A 16,814-nucleotide genomic window follows, 5' to 3' on the forward strand; every position below is an offset into this window, starting at 1 on the left:
GAGTTCCTCTATATTTTTTATTCCTGTTTCTGGATGTATACTTAATTACGTATAATGTTTCTTTCAGGACATTTAGCCCATTGATCTGTACATTTTAGACCTGTGGCTTTCACTGGTGATACTTAGATAAGATGCTGCCTGATTTCTTGACTCTATTGTGATAGATGATGGCCCAAGGACCTCAAAATTGCTGGATGGCTCATCTGGATTCATAATCACATATGAAGACAGGGATGGCGACTGGATGTTAGTTGGTGATGTTCCGTGGGGGTATGTGTGCTACTTCTTTTGTTTCTCGCACTGATACTATTCCAGTGCAGGAGAAAACTTGACCATCAGCATAAAGTAGTGGAAGGTTTGCTTGTGCAAAACAATAATTTCTTGTTGGTGTCACGGTTCAGTGATGCTAATAGCCATTTTAATTGCAATTGATTTAAGTTGCATTTGATGATGGCATTTACTGTCCACTTTCTTATGCAAGAAGTCATTTGGAGGACTTGCATAAATTACTTTACAATTTGCTTTTCCTTTATCTTTCTTTTCCTGGGCCTAATCGCCTCTCTAATTATTAGGTTTTTTTTTTGTTGCTTTTAACAGAATGTTCCTTAGCACTGTCAAGAGGCTTAGAATCATGAAGACCTCTGATGCTAGTGGGCTTGGTAAGTTTCTTCAGCCAACCTATGTGGTCAATTTATCATATGCCACCTTTATACAAGGACCATGGTCCTATATATAGACCTTTGGTATGACTAGCTTTAACCAACCTATTCCTAAACCCTTTGCTCATATGAGCAAACAAAATATTCATCAGAAATGTTGAAAGTGTATCATATTTTTTGTTGCTTTAGACCATTCGGTGGGGCTAAGTTTCTAATGAGTCTGTTGGGTAATAATGCTGTAGATCAAAATTATTGCTAATGGCTTTAGTTCATAGTTTTTCTTCGGTATTCATTTTATTGTGGTTTGGTTACTTTCTACAGCACCAAGATTCCATTCCTGGCCCAATATTGGTCCTTGCTAGGTTCCCATCCTAGCATCAAGGCAAGGCTTTTGGGATTTTTTATCTTCAGCACGGACGTCTTTGTTTCTCTGGCATGTCTAGTGATTGGTTAGACATTAAAGCAAGGTGCATGACAATTGTAGAGAGAAGAGCTCCAAAATAGAAGGCAAAAATATATCTGATACCTGTTTAGGGTCAAATGTTGATATGATTGATCATATCAACAAATTTTCATACTGCCTTTTCTTGTCATTTTGGACTCTAAACACTGTTTTTGGGGGGTTTTTATTGTTCACTAAACTACATAATGTTTCATATCTGGTTGAATGCTCGTTTGAACATTGTATATATCGATTTCCTTGCGGTCACCCCATTTGATCTTGGACTTAATTGTTTTTCCTTTTCACCTTTGTCTTAGTTTTTCTCCATATTCAAGTTTACTATTCTGTGAGGCGCTTTGGGTAGATAGTGTGTTGTTTATTGGACTTAAAAGCTCAAATCCTTGTTCTTAAGGATTTTAAACTCCATTTATGGTGTCTGTTTTAATTAATGGCAGAAAATTAAGAGGTGATTTAATCTACCTTGTATGACTATTCTTTCATCAAGTTTGAACTGTTATTTAATTGATTTGATGATCGAGATTATATTAAAAAAATAAATTTTTTTACTATATTAAATTGTGTTCATGATGCTCATATGTGGATTCAAACTTGAGGTTACAATGTATAGATTATATTGCATGACTGGTTGTTAGTATGCTTAATAGTTTTTTGTTTTCTTAATTTTATAAATTTTCATATAAAATGTATTGTTTTTTATATTTAATATTAATATATAAAATTTCAAGTCCCAGCATATTCCTTGAACTTGAGCACTGAAATAATTCCAGTTATTTGTATAAAAATTCTTGCAAAAAATGATGGTTATATCGGGACGAATGCTTTTATTCCAAGTATTTGAGGGATAAATTCGACCTATAGCTGCTTTATAAAATTAATTAAATACTTGCTGTTTTAAATTCGCCTTGATGAACATAATGTAGAACTCATTTTCTGTATGTTTAAAATTAAGTAAATGCCTTTTAGAAACTATAATTCAATTTTTTGCTGGCTCTGTTCTTCTTCAGGCAAATGGGTCTGCCAGAGTCATGTTCACCCATCTTGTTCTCCCGGAGTCTTTCGTATGATACCTCACTCTGAAGGGTTACTTTAACTTAGCCTCATTTTCAAATGTGAATCAAGCATTGTTTCTCTCGTATTCATCCTTAAAATGTGAATCAAGCATTAGAGAGATAGTATGGATATTTGTGTTTAAGATCTTGGGTGCTGTGATTCATGAGAAACTTAAGCGCCTGGGAAAGTATATTGACGCATCACACTTTTGCGGATTGACGTGTAGCATTGTCTTTATGCAATGTTTCATGATCGATTAGATGATTAACACTTGTAACTTTATGCAATTTTAAGCTGGTCTTCTGCCACTGTCATCCAATGGTAGATGGAACACTATAATTTATATTTATCTTATTTTTTGACTTGTATTTCTTCCATGACCAATAATGAATTTATCTTGCTTTTTATTTGTTTGTATAACGCTGACGATCAAGTGAAACACCAGCCGATGGCAGCAGTAGAGATGACGGGAATCACGTCCACTTGCAGCAGCAGCAGTTTTACTTACATGTTCTAATCTAATCTTGGGATGAAGGTAACCAAATAATTGAGTCGCTGCACTTGTCACATGCCGCGCCTACGCGGTCGATCCCCCTCACCATCTCCATGTGAGCGAGCTGATGCGTTCTACCACTTGGTAGAGAGGTCAACATAGAAGAACATGATTGAGAATGGAAAACACCTGATTCTTTCCTCTTTTCTTTTCTTTTTTAATATCAAATACATAAATTAGTGCAACTCCGCAGCCCAAAACAAGAGGAAAGATTTGCTAGAGGATTAAACAATTATGCACCACTGTTGAGCTTAATACATTCTTTTCTGCATTGCCAATAATAATGAGTCTGCCAAACACCTCCAAAATATCTTAGAGATCTCGGTACTTCCATAGGCAAGATGTGCAATATCCAACTTGATTCACTTCAAGCTTCAATGTTACACACAGGGAGTTCTCTTGTGTTCACTACAATTAAACTTAGACCAAGAATTCTCAAAAAAACGTTCTTCTTTATGAATATTTACGAGGAGATATATTTTTTTCTTCATATTTTCCTATTTATTCTAATTCTTCAAATACCCCTGATAAAATAGTTGGAGCAATACTAGTCGATATGATGAATCGATCCAAACGCGCATGTATAAGATTCACACTATCTGTCATAATATTTTTGACATCTCCGTCAAAACACTATGAATCTATTTAAAATTGAGATAAATTAATAAAAATCAGCTCAATATAAAAAAAATAATAATTTTATGTCAGTTATAGTATCTTTAAATAGGCTTACATTGTTTTAAAATCATCTTACTTATGGACATATTCACAAAAAAAGAATGAGAATTATTATTATGACTCATCAAGTATTTTTTGAAAAATAGGAAAACAATATCGATTGAAAATTCTAAAAAATAGACACCTCTTGTGAGACAAAAAAAAATCTAAAAAGAGGATCTTTCTCACAAATTCGTCTATGAAACTTACTACGGACCTCAAAGCATCACAAGTACATACATTCCGTGAAATGACGTTACTTGTGCAGATATGTTCAGATGGATCGAAACCCTTTACGTGTCCATCCTCCAAACCGTGCAAGCATCTGAAGACATGTTCTCAATCACCAAAGAGTTGCATCACCCAACTCACCTTCAGAGTTCTCTAATAGTTGCTTTGCGGTACCATGTACATGGTGTAGAAGGAAGTCTGCCCTGAGCATGTGCCACTGATGCGTGGAGCAAGATGATCCACAAGGAAGATGAAGCTAATCAAATAACAAAAGGCCACAGAGAAATTGATGCAAGCATTCTGATGTGCTACACTCTATCCCCGCCATATTACTTACCTGCCATGTGATGCACCTCAAGGGCACAAATCCCACGGAGATGCAAACCTCTATTAGATAGAGGAGCTTTGACGAAGAAGACATTCCTGGATGTGGATTCCAATGGTAGTTAAATGCAGTTAGCTACCGACCAAAGGAGAACATGAAGTAAGTCGAGCGTAAGAGATGAGGTCACCCACATTGCTGTGCATATGTTAGATGGATTTAGGACGAGTCTTATGAGAAGGGAGTATGAATCCATATTTTTCCTTGTCCCCATTTGTTGAAGCAGCTGTTGCCACCAGATGATTTGATTCTCCTGTGACCGGATGCCATGTGCCAAAAACTTGGATTCTGGTTTGACCGAGCACCTGATGTTTGACTATAATTTCCATTATATTAAGTGAATGATGCGCCATTCTTATCGGAAACCAACATGGATCACTTGCATGAAGAAGAAGACGAAGTCTATTGACTACAAAAGAGTTACATGCAATTGTCTAATCTTCCCAGTGCAAAAAAACACCATGAGTTAAGTTAAACATTAAACCGACTCACAACGAATCAATATCACTAATCCTTCTGATTAAGGATTTGTTATGTCAATGGAATACTTATATTGAGGTATGGCAACCTTTCTAATTAGGTTTCTCGACGGCGTTCTTGTATAAAGTTAATGGAGCATGATTAGAGACTATGTAGTATTGACTCAACCATCATCTATTGCTAATTATTTGTTCTCACATGGAGCCATCAAACATCACAAATCCATACAAAAATGAAGGAGAATATAGAGAACTCAATGAGTTAGACATAACCTAACCTCTCATAAAGATCCTGTGGGTCCCTTCTAATCATCAATCAGAATCGAGAACTATATTTTATATGCCTCATGTTAGTTCATGGCCATTATTAGGGTCCACACTCCTCAATGTATATGGAACTAGGCTTTTATGAAGAGGAAGAACCTCTGTTTAAGTAAAACTACAAAGCTCAAAATTTTCCTTTGAGATTGGATCTTATTTCCCCCGCTAGAAATGTTAACAAGCAACATCCCCTCCTTCCACCTTTTGAACTGCTCTTCCTAAAAGCCTGCATCATATCCATTGGAAGCCACAAAGAAGCTGTCATCCTTCATCCCATGATTTCTGGTTAGGAGCTTTTCGTGAATGAATATAACAATGGTTTAGTTTAATGTGTAAAAATGTGATTTACGAGTGCACAAGTAAGCCTCAATCAAAGCATAAGGAGACGTGGCCATGGCAGTCTCCCTCCATTTGTCTGAGGCAACAACTGCTGCTTCTACTCACTTCAAGGCCTATGGAATAAGAGCTCGAGGAAGGACTGCACGTTCTACCTCTCCTTGTGACATGAAAAGGAGAGTCTTTTCTCAGCAAACCGAGGTTTCATGCATGCACATGCCTCACCACACACACACACTCTCTCTCTCTCTCTCTAAGATCAAGAATCCTTAGTTCATCTTCAAGCTGAGCACCACACAAGCATCACAGGTTGCTTCCTGATTAGCGAAATTAAGATCACATTGATCAAAGATGGCGGAAAGTGAGCTGCACAAGATTAGAACATGCTCGAAGTGATTCCATGTAAAAAGAAGGCAGCACATCTTAGTCTTCTCTTCCCCGCATACAAACTCCCTCGGTAAAACGGCAGAGATGCATTGTTTGTCTCTCCTGCTTTGAAGGTTTTCCGTAGTATGATGACACCCAGTGGGTGTCTTTGACCCTGTAATCTGCAACTTGGAATCAAGGATCTTTTCTTTCTTTGAGACGGATAGGATTTGTGCATCATGAACACGTAGTCTAATGGCGCGTTGGCCAACGAGGGTATTAACGTGGTGGTGGGGAAGGCGCCGACTCCGTAAAACCACGTGGGAAGAAGGCGAGTGCCGTCTGGGTCCCCCACCCCACTCAGATTCTTTTTCCTGACGGTGGGTCCCACAAGGTAGCGGATTATTATGACTAAGGGCTCGGTAGGGAAGAGGAGGCCGTGCTCCCGTCGTTGTTCGCCACGTCATTTTCACTTCTTTTTCTTGCTATTTATTTAGTTTGATCGATAGATGAACGGACCATCGAATAGTGGATCCAAACTTTTGTATTTAATGTTGTGAAAGTAGTCAGGTTTCCATCAGCAGTGGAGGACTTTATGGAAGACTAGAAATAAAAGACGAGCAAATCCATCCATTCGTGTTATGTCGCCTTAATCATGTAGGCATCGTTCTTCCATAGGAAGAAGATAGCCATCAGGCTCCGAAAGCTCTTACGTGAGGCCTTGCGGAAACAGGGCACCGCTATTATGACAACAGTAATGATCTCAACCACTTGTTGACTATGACGAAGGAGTTTGTGGCTCTTGCGAGGAACAATTGATGGAGGAAATTTTTTCTGACAGATCTATCGATCGACATTAATGCAGCAAGATGTCAAAACGATAACCCCTATCGATCCCCATCAACCAAAAGCAGCAGCAGCAGAAAACAGTGGCTAATAGTTAAGCGACATCCATCTGAAAATGATTGATCAAACAAGTGCTTAAGATGAATCCTCCCCTGTTTTAGATTTTAACTTAGCTTTCTGTATACCAACCTACATCTTCTTGTTTGATACTATGAAACGGCGGTCTTAGCATTATCTATGGGTGGTTCCAAGCAGCCAACATATCTGACACAAACTTAGATAGATATCGCGATCAACTCCTCCCAGAAATATATCCATGGGAGACCTTGTCTTTGATGTATTTTAAAGAGTAAACTACTCTATGAACTTTAAACAAAGAGCAGAGGCGGCAAATTTATCATTCGAGGAGCTAAACTATACCTGTTTCTCTATACTGCAGGAACATGCAGCTCGGATGAGTAATGTGGTAGCACCCCCTATATAAACACCTCCCCTTCCTGTTAAGCATCATCCTCTTCAGCGCAAGTCTCTCTTCTAGTTCCCTTTCGCTATCCCAATTCTTCGCCATCTTCATTTCCTATCTTCCGAAGCCAAAATTCCTACTGGCTAAAGTCACTTGTGCTCGAACTAATCTTCTCTAGCTCTGCCCTGTTTCCTGCTACTGTACAATGTCCAGCATGGCTGATCAATTCGGGTTCTTCTCCCGGAGGTGTGTATGGGTGAACGGTCCGATCATTGTCGGAGCTGGCCCGTCCGGCCTGGCCGTGGCAGCGTGCTTGAAGGAGCACGGCGTACCGTCGGTGATCCTCGAGCGGTCCGACTGCATTGCCTCCCTCTGGCAAAAGCGTACCTACGACCGCTTGAAGCTTCACCTCCCCAAGCAGTTCTGCCAGCTGCCCAGGTTCCCCTTCCCGGAGCATTACCCCGAGTATCCTACCAAGCAGCAGTTCATCGACTACTTGGAGTCGTACGCTAAGCACTTGGAGATCAGCCCACGGTTCAACCAGTCGGTGCAGTTAGCGAGGTACGATGAAACGTGCGGCCTGTGGCGGGTGAGGACCACAGGAACAGGCACCGCGGCTGGAAGCCGGAGCCAGGAGGTGGAGTACATCGGCAGGTGGCTGGTGGTGGCCACCGGCGAGAACGCGGAGAGTGTAGTCCCCGAGCTGGACGGGCTCAGGGAGTTCGGCGGTGATGTGATGCATGTTTGTGACTACAAGTCCGGTGAGGCCTACCGCGGGAAGCGCGTGTTGGTGGTCGGCTGTGGCAACTCCGGCATGGAGGTCTCTCTCGATCTCTGCGACTACGATGCCTTACCAGCTATGGTAGTTCGCGACTCGGTGAGCAATCACTGCTTGAAAGTCATCACTCCGAACATATCTCTGCCATCAACATCGTCCTTAATGGAGTTCCTTTATGAAACTTGATTACAGGTTCACGTACTGCCGAGGGAGGTACTCGGGAAATCGACGTTCGAGTTGGCTGTCCTGCTGATGAGGTGGTTGCCGCTGTGGCTGGTGGACAAGATCCTACTAGTGTTGGCGTGGCTGGTGCTTGGAAACATAGAGACGTGTGGCCTGAGGAGACCTTCCACCGGTCCTCTGGCGCTCAAGAACACAGAGGGGAGGACCCCTGTTCTCGACACAGGGGCTCTTGGAAAGATAAGATCTGGCGACATCAAGGTTGTTCCTGGGATCAAGAGGTTCTCCCCCGGAAAAGTCGCGCTCGTCGACGGCCAGGTCCTCGACATTGACTCTGTCGTCTTGGCTACAGGTTACCGAAGCAACGTCCCTCAGTGGCTTCAGGTACCAACAAAGATTATTACACACAAGTTAGTTGATTGCCAGTAACATGAAATAGAGCTTTATATAGGTTGATTCCAGTGAAGTTGAGAGTGAAAAGAATGCTGATGAGACACTGCTGCTGTTCGCGAACTATCCAAAACCACAGCTTCTTCAGTACAAACAAGAAAATGACATCCGAGAAAGTGGTCTAGAATAGAAAGATTAAGGCTTAAACTAAAATCTCTACACAAAAGGGAAGAATGGAAGATTGACCCACGCTTGTTTGGTTTTGCAGGGATGTGAATTCTTCTCCAAAGATGGGTTTCCGAAGACTGCATTCCCGAACGGGTGGAAAGGACAGTCCGGGCTTTACGCTGTGGGTTTCACAAGGAGGGGCCTCTCTGGTGCTTCCTCAGACGCAGTGAGGACTGCCAAGGACATCGGCAGGATGTGGAAGGAGGAGCTGAAGCCCGCCAAGAGACCCGTCGCCTGCCATAGACGATGCATCTCTCAGATCTGATGAAATGTCTCCTGCTGAATTCCCTCCCTCCTTTCTTGCGTTACTCGGATTGTAGACTAGTGTAACACATATCAGCAAAACTGCACAGAACCCTCTCTCTCAATGGAACAGGAATGTGGCTGACATGACAGATACGATGAGGCTTTTCTCACTTTCATACCACAATTCTCTTTGATGTATATGAGAATGCTCCACATACCACTATCAGGATGGAAGCAAATTGGCCCCTTGTGTCTACTATTTTAGTAGGATAGGGAGTTCTATGAGCTTCCTATCAATAAGAAATCATCTAATTATTAATGCTTTTCTACTTCGAAAACACCTTTTTAAGAGGTTGATGCATCATATCAGCCATCTTTAGTGACCTTAGAAGTGTAGTAGTAATCATGGAGGGTCACCATCTATCATATGCTTGCAAGTGTCATTCAATTATTTAGGCTTTGGAGGACGGTAACCTCATCGCCAATGTCCATCACATTCTTTATGAACATTCATTCAACTATCAAATATTCGCGCGCATTGCGTATAGAGAGAATCACATCTATTGCTATTATTCTAATGAATCACCCACTAAATGAGAATCACATGCTTTTCTCCTTACAATTGTCTTCCACCAAGTGGAGATCAACTGCAAATAGGCTCACCAGAGAACCACTCGCAATGATGCACAGACTCCAGCCTGGTCGATGGCTGCTCGATACAAACGCGTTCCTTCATAGCATACATGGGTACGAGTGTTGGTGACAACTCGAAGAGCCATCGATTACTGCCCTACTCGTTAGCAGTCAACTAATCTACTGTTGCTAGAAGACACGAGTTCTCTATCATCTTACCATTCTATTAGTGTATCTTCTCTTTTCTTCCTCTTCCTAGATGTTCACTTCTCTAAACATCATGTTGAGTATTTCCATGAAAAGTTCTTGCAAACCGTAGTGAAAAGAAAGGCACTCTTGGACAGTACCGATATTAGATAGATATATATTATGATTCGGCAGAAATTTAGGAGATTTGGCCTCATCTTTTATGACTCGGCGTCTTCGAGGATACAATGCTGAAGTTGGTGCATGGAGTAACGCAGAGTATTCCATCTATTTAGGCTAGCAGTTACCGGGGACGGCTTTCTCGAGCTACATGGACTGCAGGGTGCTGGGCGTTGCCCATGGATCGAGATGTTATTGAGATAGATAGATAGATATAGCAGAGCTTGAAGCTCTCCGGGATCATGCATCTGACCAAGTAATGTCGTAGTCACCATTGTGCGACTTGTAGAAGCCCAACGCCTTCCACACTGCTCGAGACGCATCGACGATGTTGTTCCTGCAGGGAGGCTGGAAGTTGTGCTCTTCGTCGCAGCCGTTCACCGAGTCGCACTCGCCGACAACTTTGGCCAGCACAGATCTGCCATTGGCGTCGATCCTGACGGTGTTGCCACACCTGCTGCCGTCTTCGTACCAGCCGGTGGACAGCGCGACGACCATCTCGTGGTCGGAATGGTACTCACCGTCGCACTTGGAAGGAGCGGCGCTGTCGCCGCCTTCGGAGAAGTCGTAGATGGTCATGTGTGCCTTCGTGGCTGCGGTGACCGGCGGCGAGCAGCGATACTGGCGGTACTTCTTGCCGACCTTGCAGCACTCCGCGCCTTTTTCTTCGTTGCATTTGCTTGTGGTGCCGGTCAAATACCCGCTGTGGCTGCACGACTGGACATAGCTAAGAACAACAGTTGACAGTAGCAGAACGATGACTAGTGAAGGAAGCGAACCAGCAGCCATTAGAGAGGACTATGGTTTTCTTGTGATGGTAATAAGGCCTTTGTGGTAGTGTGCGTATATATATCCGCGTGTGCTATGAATTCTCGCCCCGAACGGTTGGCGGATTTGATGTGACGAAGTTGGCTACCGATCGTGACTTCAATTAAATTGATTCTGAGATAAAGCTATACGAAGGACTTGTACTTTGTCGATAGTTTTAATGTGATTCTACTTCTACGTTGTCATGACTAATATGATTGAGTGATGGTACTTTTATAGGCAATCGAACCCACTACTGAGGCATAAGTGGGACGCGACGTGAAGCCAAAGACGGGGATTGACCGTGGCATGCCATCTCTTTGTTTGCCGTTTTGGACTGAGACATGCCACATGCGCATCTCAATGTAACGATGTTGAAGAGTCACAAGGACGAGCCATAATGTCACACTATAAAAGTTATTCTACTCTAGTCTGAATCATTGTGATTCAAGTCTACAAGACTGCATGGATCAACCCTTCCCTCTGCCTCATCTCGTTCATGCTTCTCCTTCTTCACCTCATTCCCCCTCCTTCGCTACATTGTTGATGTGTTCGTGGGTGTTGTTGTTGTGTCACCAAAAAATTATTAGAGAAAGATGTCACTAATGCATCATTGAAACCTTAACAGCGTCGACCAAGTCTGACTGCTTTGGCAAGGTTGCATTGTTACAACATTTACCAACACAATCATGAAGCGCTCATGGAAAGCTTTACCACTGTATTGGCGATCATAGTTGTGTCGCGTTGATTAGAATTTGAATAATTAGTCATATGAAGCTTGATTTCAAATAAGAATCGAGTGGTTTTACAAAGGCGAACATTTGAAAACTCTTGAACTACAAAGTGTTAACAATTAAGTCACAATTGATACTCATGCAATTTTCAATGGTTGTCTAACTCAATATTATCAATTGTAAAGCAATGTTGAATCTTCAGTTTTTTTATATAACCTAATTTTGATTATAGTTTTTTATTATCTATATTGAGTATAGGAGGTGGTCTTTTTATAAATAATATATATATAAAATTTTTTGGCAAATGTGTCACGAAACATTAACATTGGAAACTATTGTTAATTTTGAATATGAAGTTATCAATGTGCAATCGATCTTATAATCCTTATTATAATTATGCTTTAGTTGAGTTCTCAAGGTAGATTTTGGTTAAGAATCATAATTTAGTTAAGGTAATACCATTGGGGTAGTATCCTACAATTTTACCACAACATATAAAATTCTATTAATTATCCTAAAATACTAAAAAATAGAAGAAAAAAAATAAATATTCCTAGTTATCTTAAAATCATGTTCTAATAGTTATATGGAAGTTTGGATAGGTTTCACATAAATTCATCGAGTTACACTCATTTTGGACTAAGTTACACTCGATCATAACATCTTTTAAAATATTCTCTAACTTTGATATTTAGCCATCATAAAGTCCTCAAAAAATAAAAATAGTACTAATTATCTTACAATCATATCCTATTAGTTTTGTGAAAGTTTTGATATTTTTTATTTTTTAACTAAGTTATACTCGTTTTTTAACTAAACCTTGTTATGAAAGTGGATTTAGTTGAGTTAAATCATGTTCTAGTTGAGTTATCTTACAATCCTACCACATCGTGCCAAATTATATTAATCATCCTAAAATACTAAAAAAAAAACAGTAACACTAATCGTCTTAAAATCTTGTCATACTAGTTATGTTGAAGTTTGGATAAGTTGGATGAAAGTTTATTGAGTTATACTCATTTTTGAACTAAGTTATGGTCGTCCAAAGATTTAACCTAAAAAATACCTAATTTTGATAATCAATCATTCTAAAATTCTAAAAAAATACTGTTAGTCATCTTAGAATAATATTATAGTAGTTATTGGAGAAGTTTGGATTAGTACGATGAAATTTCTCAATTTAGATTAATGTGATGAAAGTTTACTGAGTTACACTCATTTTTAAACTAAGTTGCATTCCTTCACACATTTAATCTAAAAAATACTTAATTTCCATGATTAATCATTCTACAATTCTATAAAAAAAAAAAAATACTGATCATCTTAGAGTCATGCCCTTAGTAGTTTTGGAGAAGTTTGGATTAGTTTAGTATTTACCGAAATATACTCGTTTTTTATTTAAGTTACACTTGTTCATAGATTCAATCCAAAAAATATCTGATTTTGATGATTAATCACTCTAAAATCCTCAAAAGTAGAAAGAAAATAATACTACTAATCATCTTAAAATCCTATTCTAGTAGTTTCAAAGAAGTTTAGATTGATTTACTGAAAGTTCACCAAGTTATTCTTGTTCACATATTTGATTGAAAATATATCTGATTTTGATAATTAATCACTTCAAAATTCTTAAAAAATAAGAAAAATACTACTTCACCATAGAATTATGTCTTAATGGTACCGGAGAAATTCAAATTGGCTTGATGAAAGTTTACTAAGTTACACTCGTTTTAAAATGTTCACATATTTAACTAAAAAAAATCAAATTTTGATAATTAATCATTCTAAAATCTTTAAAAATAAATAAATACTATTAATGATATTAGTATCATGTTCTAATAGTTCCAAAGAAGTTTGGAGTGGTTTGGTGGAAGTTCACTAAGTTACACTTGTTTTTAAACTAAGTTACACTCTCCTTCAAGGATTCAACATAAAAAAATATATAATTTTGATAATTAATCATTATAAATTTCTCAAAAAAAAAAGAAAAGAAAAATACTACTAATTATCTTAGAATCATTTCCTAATAGTTTCAAAGAAGTTCAAACTAGTTTGGTGAAAGTTCACCAAGTTATACTGAGTTTTTATTTAAGTTATACTATTCAAAGTTTCAAACAAAAATATTCTATTTTGATAATTAATCACTTTTAAAAAAAAGTACTACTAAAAATCTTAGAATTATATCCGAAGAGTTTGGATTGTTTATGTGAAAGTTCACCAAGTTACCCTCGTATTTGAACTAAATTATGTGTTTCAAAATATTCCCCCTTTTTTATATTAATGACACTAAAATTCTCAAAAACTACAAAACATCCTATTAATTATCTTACCAATATATGCTAAAACTTTTGTAGGAGTTTGAATAGGTTTCATGCAAATCGATTAAGTTATTTTTTTTTTTTTTGAACTACTTTACACTCGATCACAACTTGGAAGTTTCTTATTTGTTATATTAATGACCTTAAAATCGTCAAAAAAAAACTTTCTTTGGTTTTTTTTCTAAAATGATCAATTTTATAATCTTCTATTCTCTTCGCAACATAAATATCAAATAATCTAAGAACATCAAAATCAATTAATTTATAGATCTATACACTTATCTAATCAGTAGGTAGACAAGGGAATTCAAAAATATACCTAATGTAATTTTTTTTGACATGATTTAATTTCATCTCATATCAAACTATGTCCTCAACATATTTTCCAAAGCTTTTTTCCTCTTATTCTTCTCTTTCTTTCTCCTTTCGTTTTTCTTCTGTTCTTCTTTCCTTTTCTTTTTTCCTCTCCTTTCTTCCCACGAGATCCTCTCTCACTTTCCTCTCTTTTTTCTCTTCCATTTCTTTCTTTCTTCTCTATTCTTTGAACTTTCATGTTTCTCTCTCCCTCACTCCCACACAGCCTCTCTTTTACTTGTGAGAGAGGCGGCGGCAAGGAAACCTTATTTTTATACTTTTTATAATTAATCTCTAATAATTTAATATTTATAGTTAGATCCTTAAAAAAATAAAAATTTCACAAACAGATCTCGTTACGTAGGACGAAAAAAAAAAAAAGAGAATGAGATAAGACGAATGACAAGAAGAGGAAGGCAAAATGGGAAGAGAAGAAATAGTATAGGGAGGAAGTCGAGAAAGAGGAGACGGTGGAAGGGAGAAGACAGGCAAATGATAAGGAAAATGTGGAGGTGGGAGGGAAGAAAGAGACAGCGAAAGGGAAGAAGGTGGAGGAGGAGGAGAAGGAATGAGATGGGGCGGAGTATGAGAAAGGAGGGCGATATAGGGATGGAGGCAAAAGCGAAGAAGATAAACGAGGAGGAAGGAGATAGATGAAAAGGACAAGAAATAGGACGAGGGGAAGGTAACGACGGAGGAGGAATGAGACGAGGCATGTTTAATTGAACGGGTTTAAAAGTTGGGTTGGTTGATAGGATATTTTTATTGTGTAAAAAGAATTTCTCGTATAAAAAAAAATTAGAGAGGCATCATCAGATTAAAAATAAATAAATTTTATTTGATAAAAATACGTAAATAAGATAAATCATTAATTGGCTGACAGCTAGTTCATGATTACTGGTCCGAGCAATGAATGAATCTATTAGAGGGCATCTAAATTTAAAAGTAACTTTTTCTAATAATCACTTAAGTGAGTTTAGAACGAAGAAATATGACGGGATCCACACGTGAATCTATCATCTATATCAAGCTCTATCGTCTCCTCCTGCGACGTAAGAAAACAAGATACGGACAAATGACACCATCGCGTGCTTTCGATAGAAGAAGAGAACCAAGCTTTTCCGTCGCGGCGTAGGTTGAGTTGCAGGCAATGAATGGTCAAATTTCCAAAGATCAGTTACGACCAGCTGGTGTAGAAAAACACGCCACAACGACTCTTGCAATAATGCGCAATGAAATGCTAAATGCTAAGCAGAAGAGACAAAAGCCAGATGGCATCCATCGGGATTGTCGTTGACTGTCAGCACCACGTGTCCTGGTAGATTCTAGTCTTTATAACACTAAATAACTAAAAGGTAGTCAATACTTGAAGGCCATTAGAGTAACAGTCACACGGAGTCGACTTTGGTACTGCAAATGTAGGCGTCACATCTTCATCCCGGCACCTCTCATGGAAGCCGCAGCTCGGAAGAACTCGCTCAACCCCTTCACCGACGACCCGGGTCCGTCCCTCCATGCCTCTTTCATCAGCCCCCTTACTTCCTCCACCCTCCTCCTTATCTCCTTCCCCCTTTGTCCTCCGTGCATCACCTCTTTTACCACCTTCTCCACCACCACCCTGTCCGCCTTGGAGCTCTCCATGTTCCCCCTCGCTACCTCCACGCATACCCCCAGCTCCTCCTCCATGATCTTCGCGTTGTACAGCTGATCCCCCGACAGGGGCCACGCGACGATCGGCACGCCTCGGCTCAAGCTCTCCAGCACCGAGTTCCACCCGCAGTGGCTCAGGAACCCGCCAGTCGACGCGTGCGACAAGATCTCCAGCTGCGGTGCCCAACCGTGCACCAACACCCCTGTCCCTTCGTCTCTCATCCGTTCCTCGAACTTCTCCGGCAGCCACTCCGCCTTGAACTCCCCCTTGACATCGAACCCCACAGGAGGCCTGATGACCCACAAGAACCGGGTCCTGCTCGCCTCCAGCCCCATCGCCAGCTCCTTCATCTGCGGCGCGGCGATGGTGTTCTGCGAGCCGAATGAGATGTACAACACGGATGCCGGCGGTTGCGAATCCAACCATTTCATGATGTGATCGTTACCAGCGCTGGCTGAAGAAGGGGAAGAGAGCGAAGAGAGCACTGGACCGACGGGCCAAACGGGACACGGAAGCACTTTGCGAAGCATCCGCAACCCAGTCTTCTCCACCTCTTCGACGGTGTTGATGATCACGGCATCGGTTTCCGACGAGAGAGATATCTGTCCCTGAAGGAAGTCCGACCAAGGATCGGTGCCGTCGGCCATGAGCAGGTGCTTCGGGAGCTGCGAGCGGTGGATGATGGTATCGGGGAACTCAGGTAGCGGGAAATCGTCGGAATTCGTCTTTCTGTGGGGTAGGTGAGTCCACAGCGAGGAGTAAACGGTCGTGCCATAAGCTCCGCTGGTGAAAAATATGGAATGAAAAGTTCCGAAACGGCGCGCAACGTGGACGCTCCATGCAAAGAAGTTATCAGCGATGATGCAGAGAGGCGGACGGCCGTCTTCCTGCGTTATGTCTTCGATGAGCTGCTCGAAAGCGGGCTGGAGGGACCGGGAGGCATGGAGGAGAGTGACGATCTGGTGGAAGGGGATGGCCCCGGTGGTCTCAGCTTCAGGGGGGAGTCCGTGGGCGGCGGGGGAGAAAGGAATGGAGCGAAGTCGAATCGAAGAGAGGGAGGGAGGGCAGGACGAACTTTTAATCTTTTGTATGTTGAGAGGGGTGCTGACCAGAGTGACGATGAGAGTGGGACGACGGCGGCGGAGGAGCTCGGCGAGGGCGACGAAGGGAGTGATGTGGCCCTGGGCCATGAAGGGGAAGAGAACCACGTGTTGGCGCTCGCCGTCCTCCATTGTTGCGAGGATCAGTGTTCAGAGTGCGCTG

General features: G+C 40.7%; 3 protein-coding genes and 1 long non-coding RNA gene across 5 annotated transcripts; 2 read left to right on the forward strand and 2 right to left on the reverse strand.

Annotated features, from left to right (window-relative positions):
* Positions 1–21: 21 nt before the first annotated feature.
* Positions 22–2,540, forward strand: LOC135671557 (uncharacterized). 2 transcript variants are annotated; one of them, XR_010512771.1, is made up of 3 exons: positions 22–270; positions 598–659; positions 2,127–2,540. It is a non-coding gene; the product is annotated as an uncharacterized LOC135671557 (long non-coding RNA). The 2 variants fall into 2 exon arrangements; XR_010512770.1 differs by lacking the exon at positions 2,127–2,540 and adding an exon at positions 981–1,368 and having other exon boundaries at positions 24–270.
* A 4,393-nt stretch (positions 2,541–6,933) lies between these two features.
* On the forward strand, positions 6,934–8,863 carry LOC135671562 (probable indole-3-pyruvate monooxygenase YUCCA9). The gene is made up of 3 exons (XM_065179765.1): positions 6,934–7,743; positions 7,837–8,208; positions 8,483–8,863. Exons 1-3 carry the CDS (start codon positions 7,072–7,074, stop codon positions 8,705–8,707), a joined length of 1,269 nt encoding a protein of 422 aa, XP_065035837.1. The 5' UTR covers positions 6,934–7,071; the 3' UTR covers positions 8,708–8,863.
* A 777-nt stretch (positions 8,864–9,640) lies between these two features.
* LOC135671571 (putative ripening-related protein 1) lies at positions 9,641–10,492 on the reverse strand. Its single transcript, XM_065179777.1, has one exon. It carries the CDS (start codon positions 10,474–10,476, stop codon positions 9,928–9,930), a length of 549 nt encoding a protein of 182 aa, XP_065035849.1. The 5' UTR covers positions 10,477–10,492; the 3' UTR covers positions 9,641–9,927.
* A 4,601-nt stretch (positions 10,493–15,093) lies between these two features.
* Positions 15,094–16,814, reverse strand: LOC135671570 (UDP-glycosyltransferase 92A1-like). The gene has a single exon (XM_065179776.1). It carries the CDS (start codon positions 16,781–16,783, stop codon positions 15,326–15,328), a length of 1,458 nt encoding a protein of 485 aa, XP_065035848.1. The 5' UTR covers positions 16,784–16,814; the 3' UTR covers positions 15,094–15,325.

This window comes from Musa acuminata, unplaced genomic scaffold (genome assembly GCF_036884655.1).
Source record: "Musa acuminata AAA Group cultivar baxijiao unplaced genomic scaffold, Cavendish_Baxijiao_AAA HiC_scaffold_1141, whole genome shotgun sequence".
Lineage (NCBI taxonomy): Eukaryota > Viridiplantae > Streptophyta > Magnoliopsida > Zingiberales > Musaceae > Musa > Musa acuminata.

Bases quoted from the DNA above. Each gene is read 5' to 3' on its own strand.
- LOC135671571 (XM_065179777.1), bottom strand. From the start codon at position 10,476: ATGGCTGCTGGTTCGCTTCCTTCACTAGTCATCGTTCTGCTACTGTCA.
- LOC135671562 (XM_065179765.1), top strand. From the start codon at position 7,072: ATGTCCAGCATGGCTGATCAATTCGGGTTCTTCTCCCGGAGGTGTGTA. The intron at 7,744-7,836 runs GTGAGCAATCAC...ACTTGATTACAG, and splicing joins CTATGGTAGTTCGCGACTCG to GTTCACGTACTGCCGAGGGA. The intron at 8,209-8,482 runs GTACCAACAAAG...TTGGTTTTGCAG, and splicing joins ACGTCCCTCAGTGGCTTCAG to GGATGTGAATTCTTCTCCAA.
- LOC135671570 (XM_065179776.1), bottom strand. From the start codon at position 16,783: ATGGAGGACGGCGAGCGCCAACACGTGGTTCTCTTCCCCTTCATGGCC.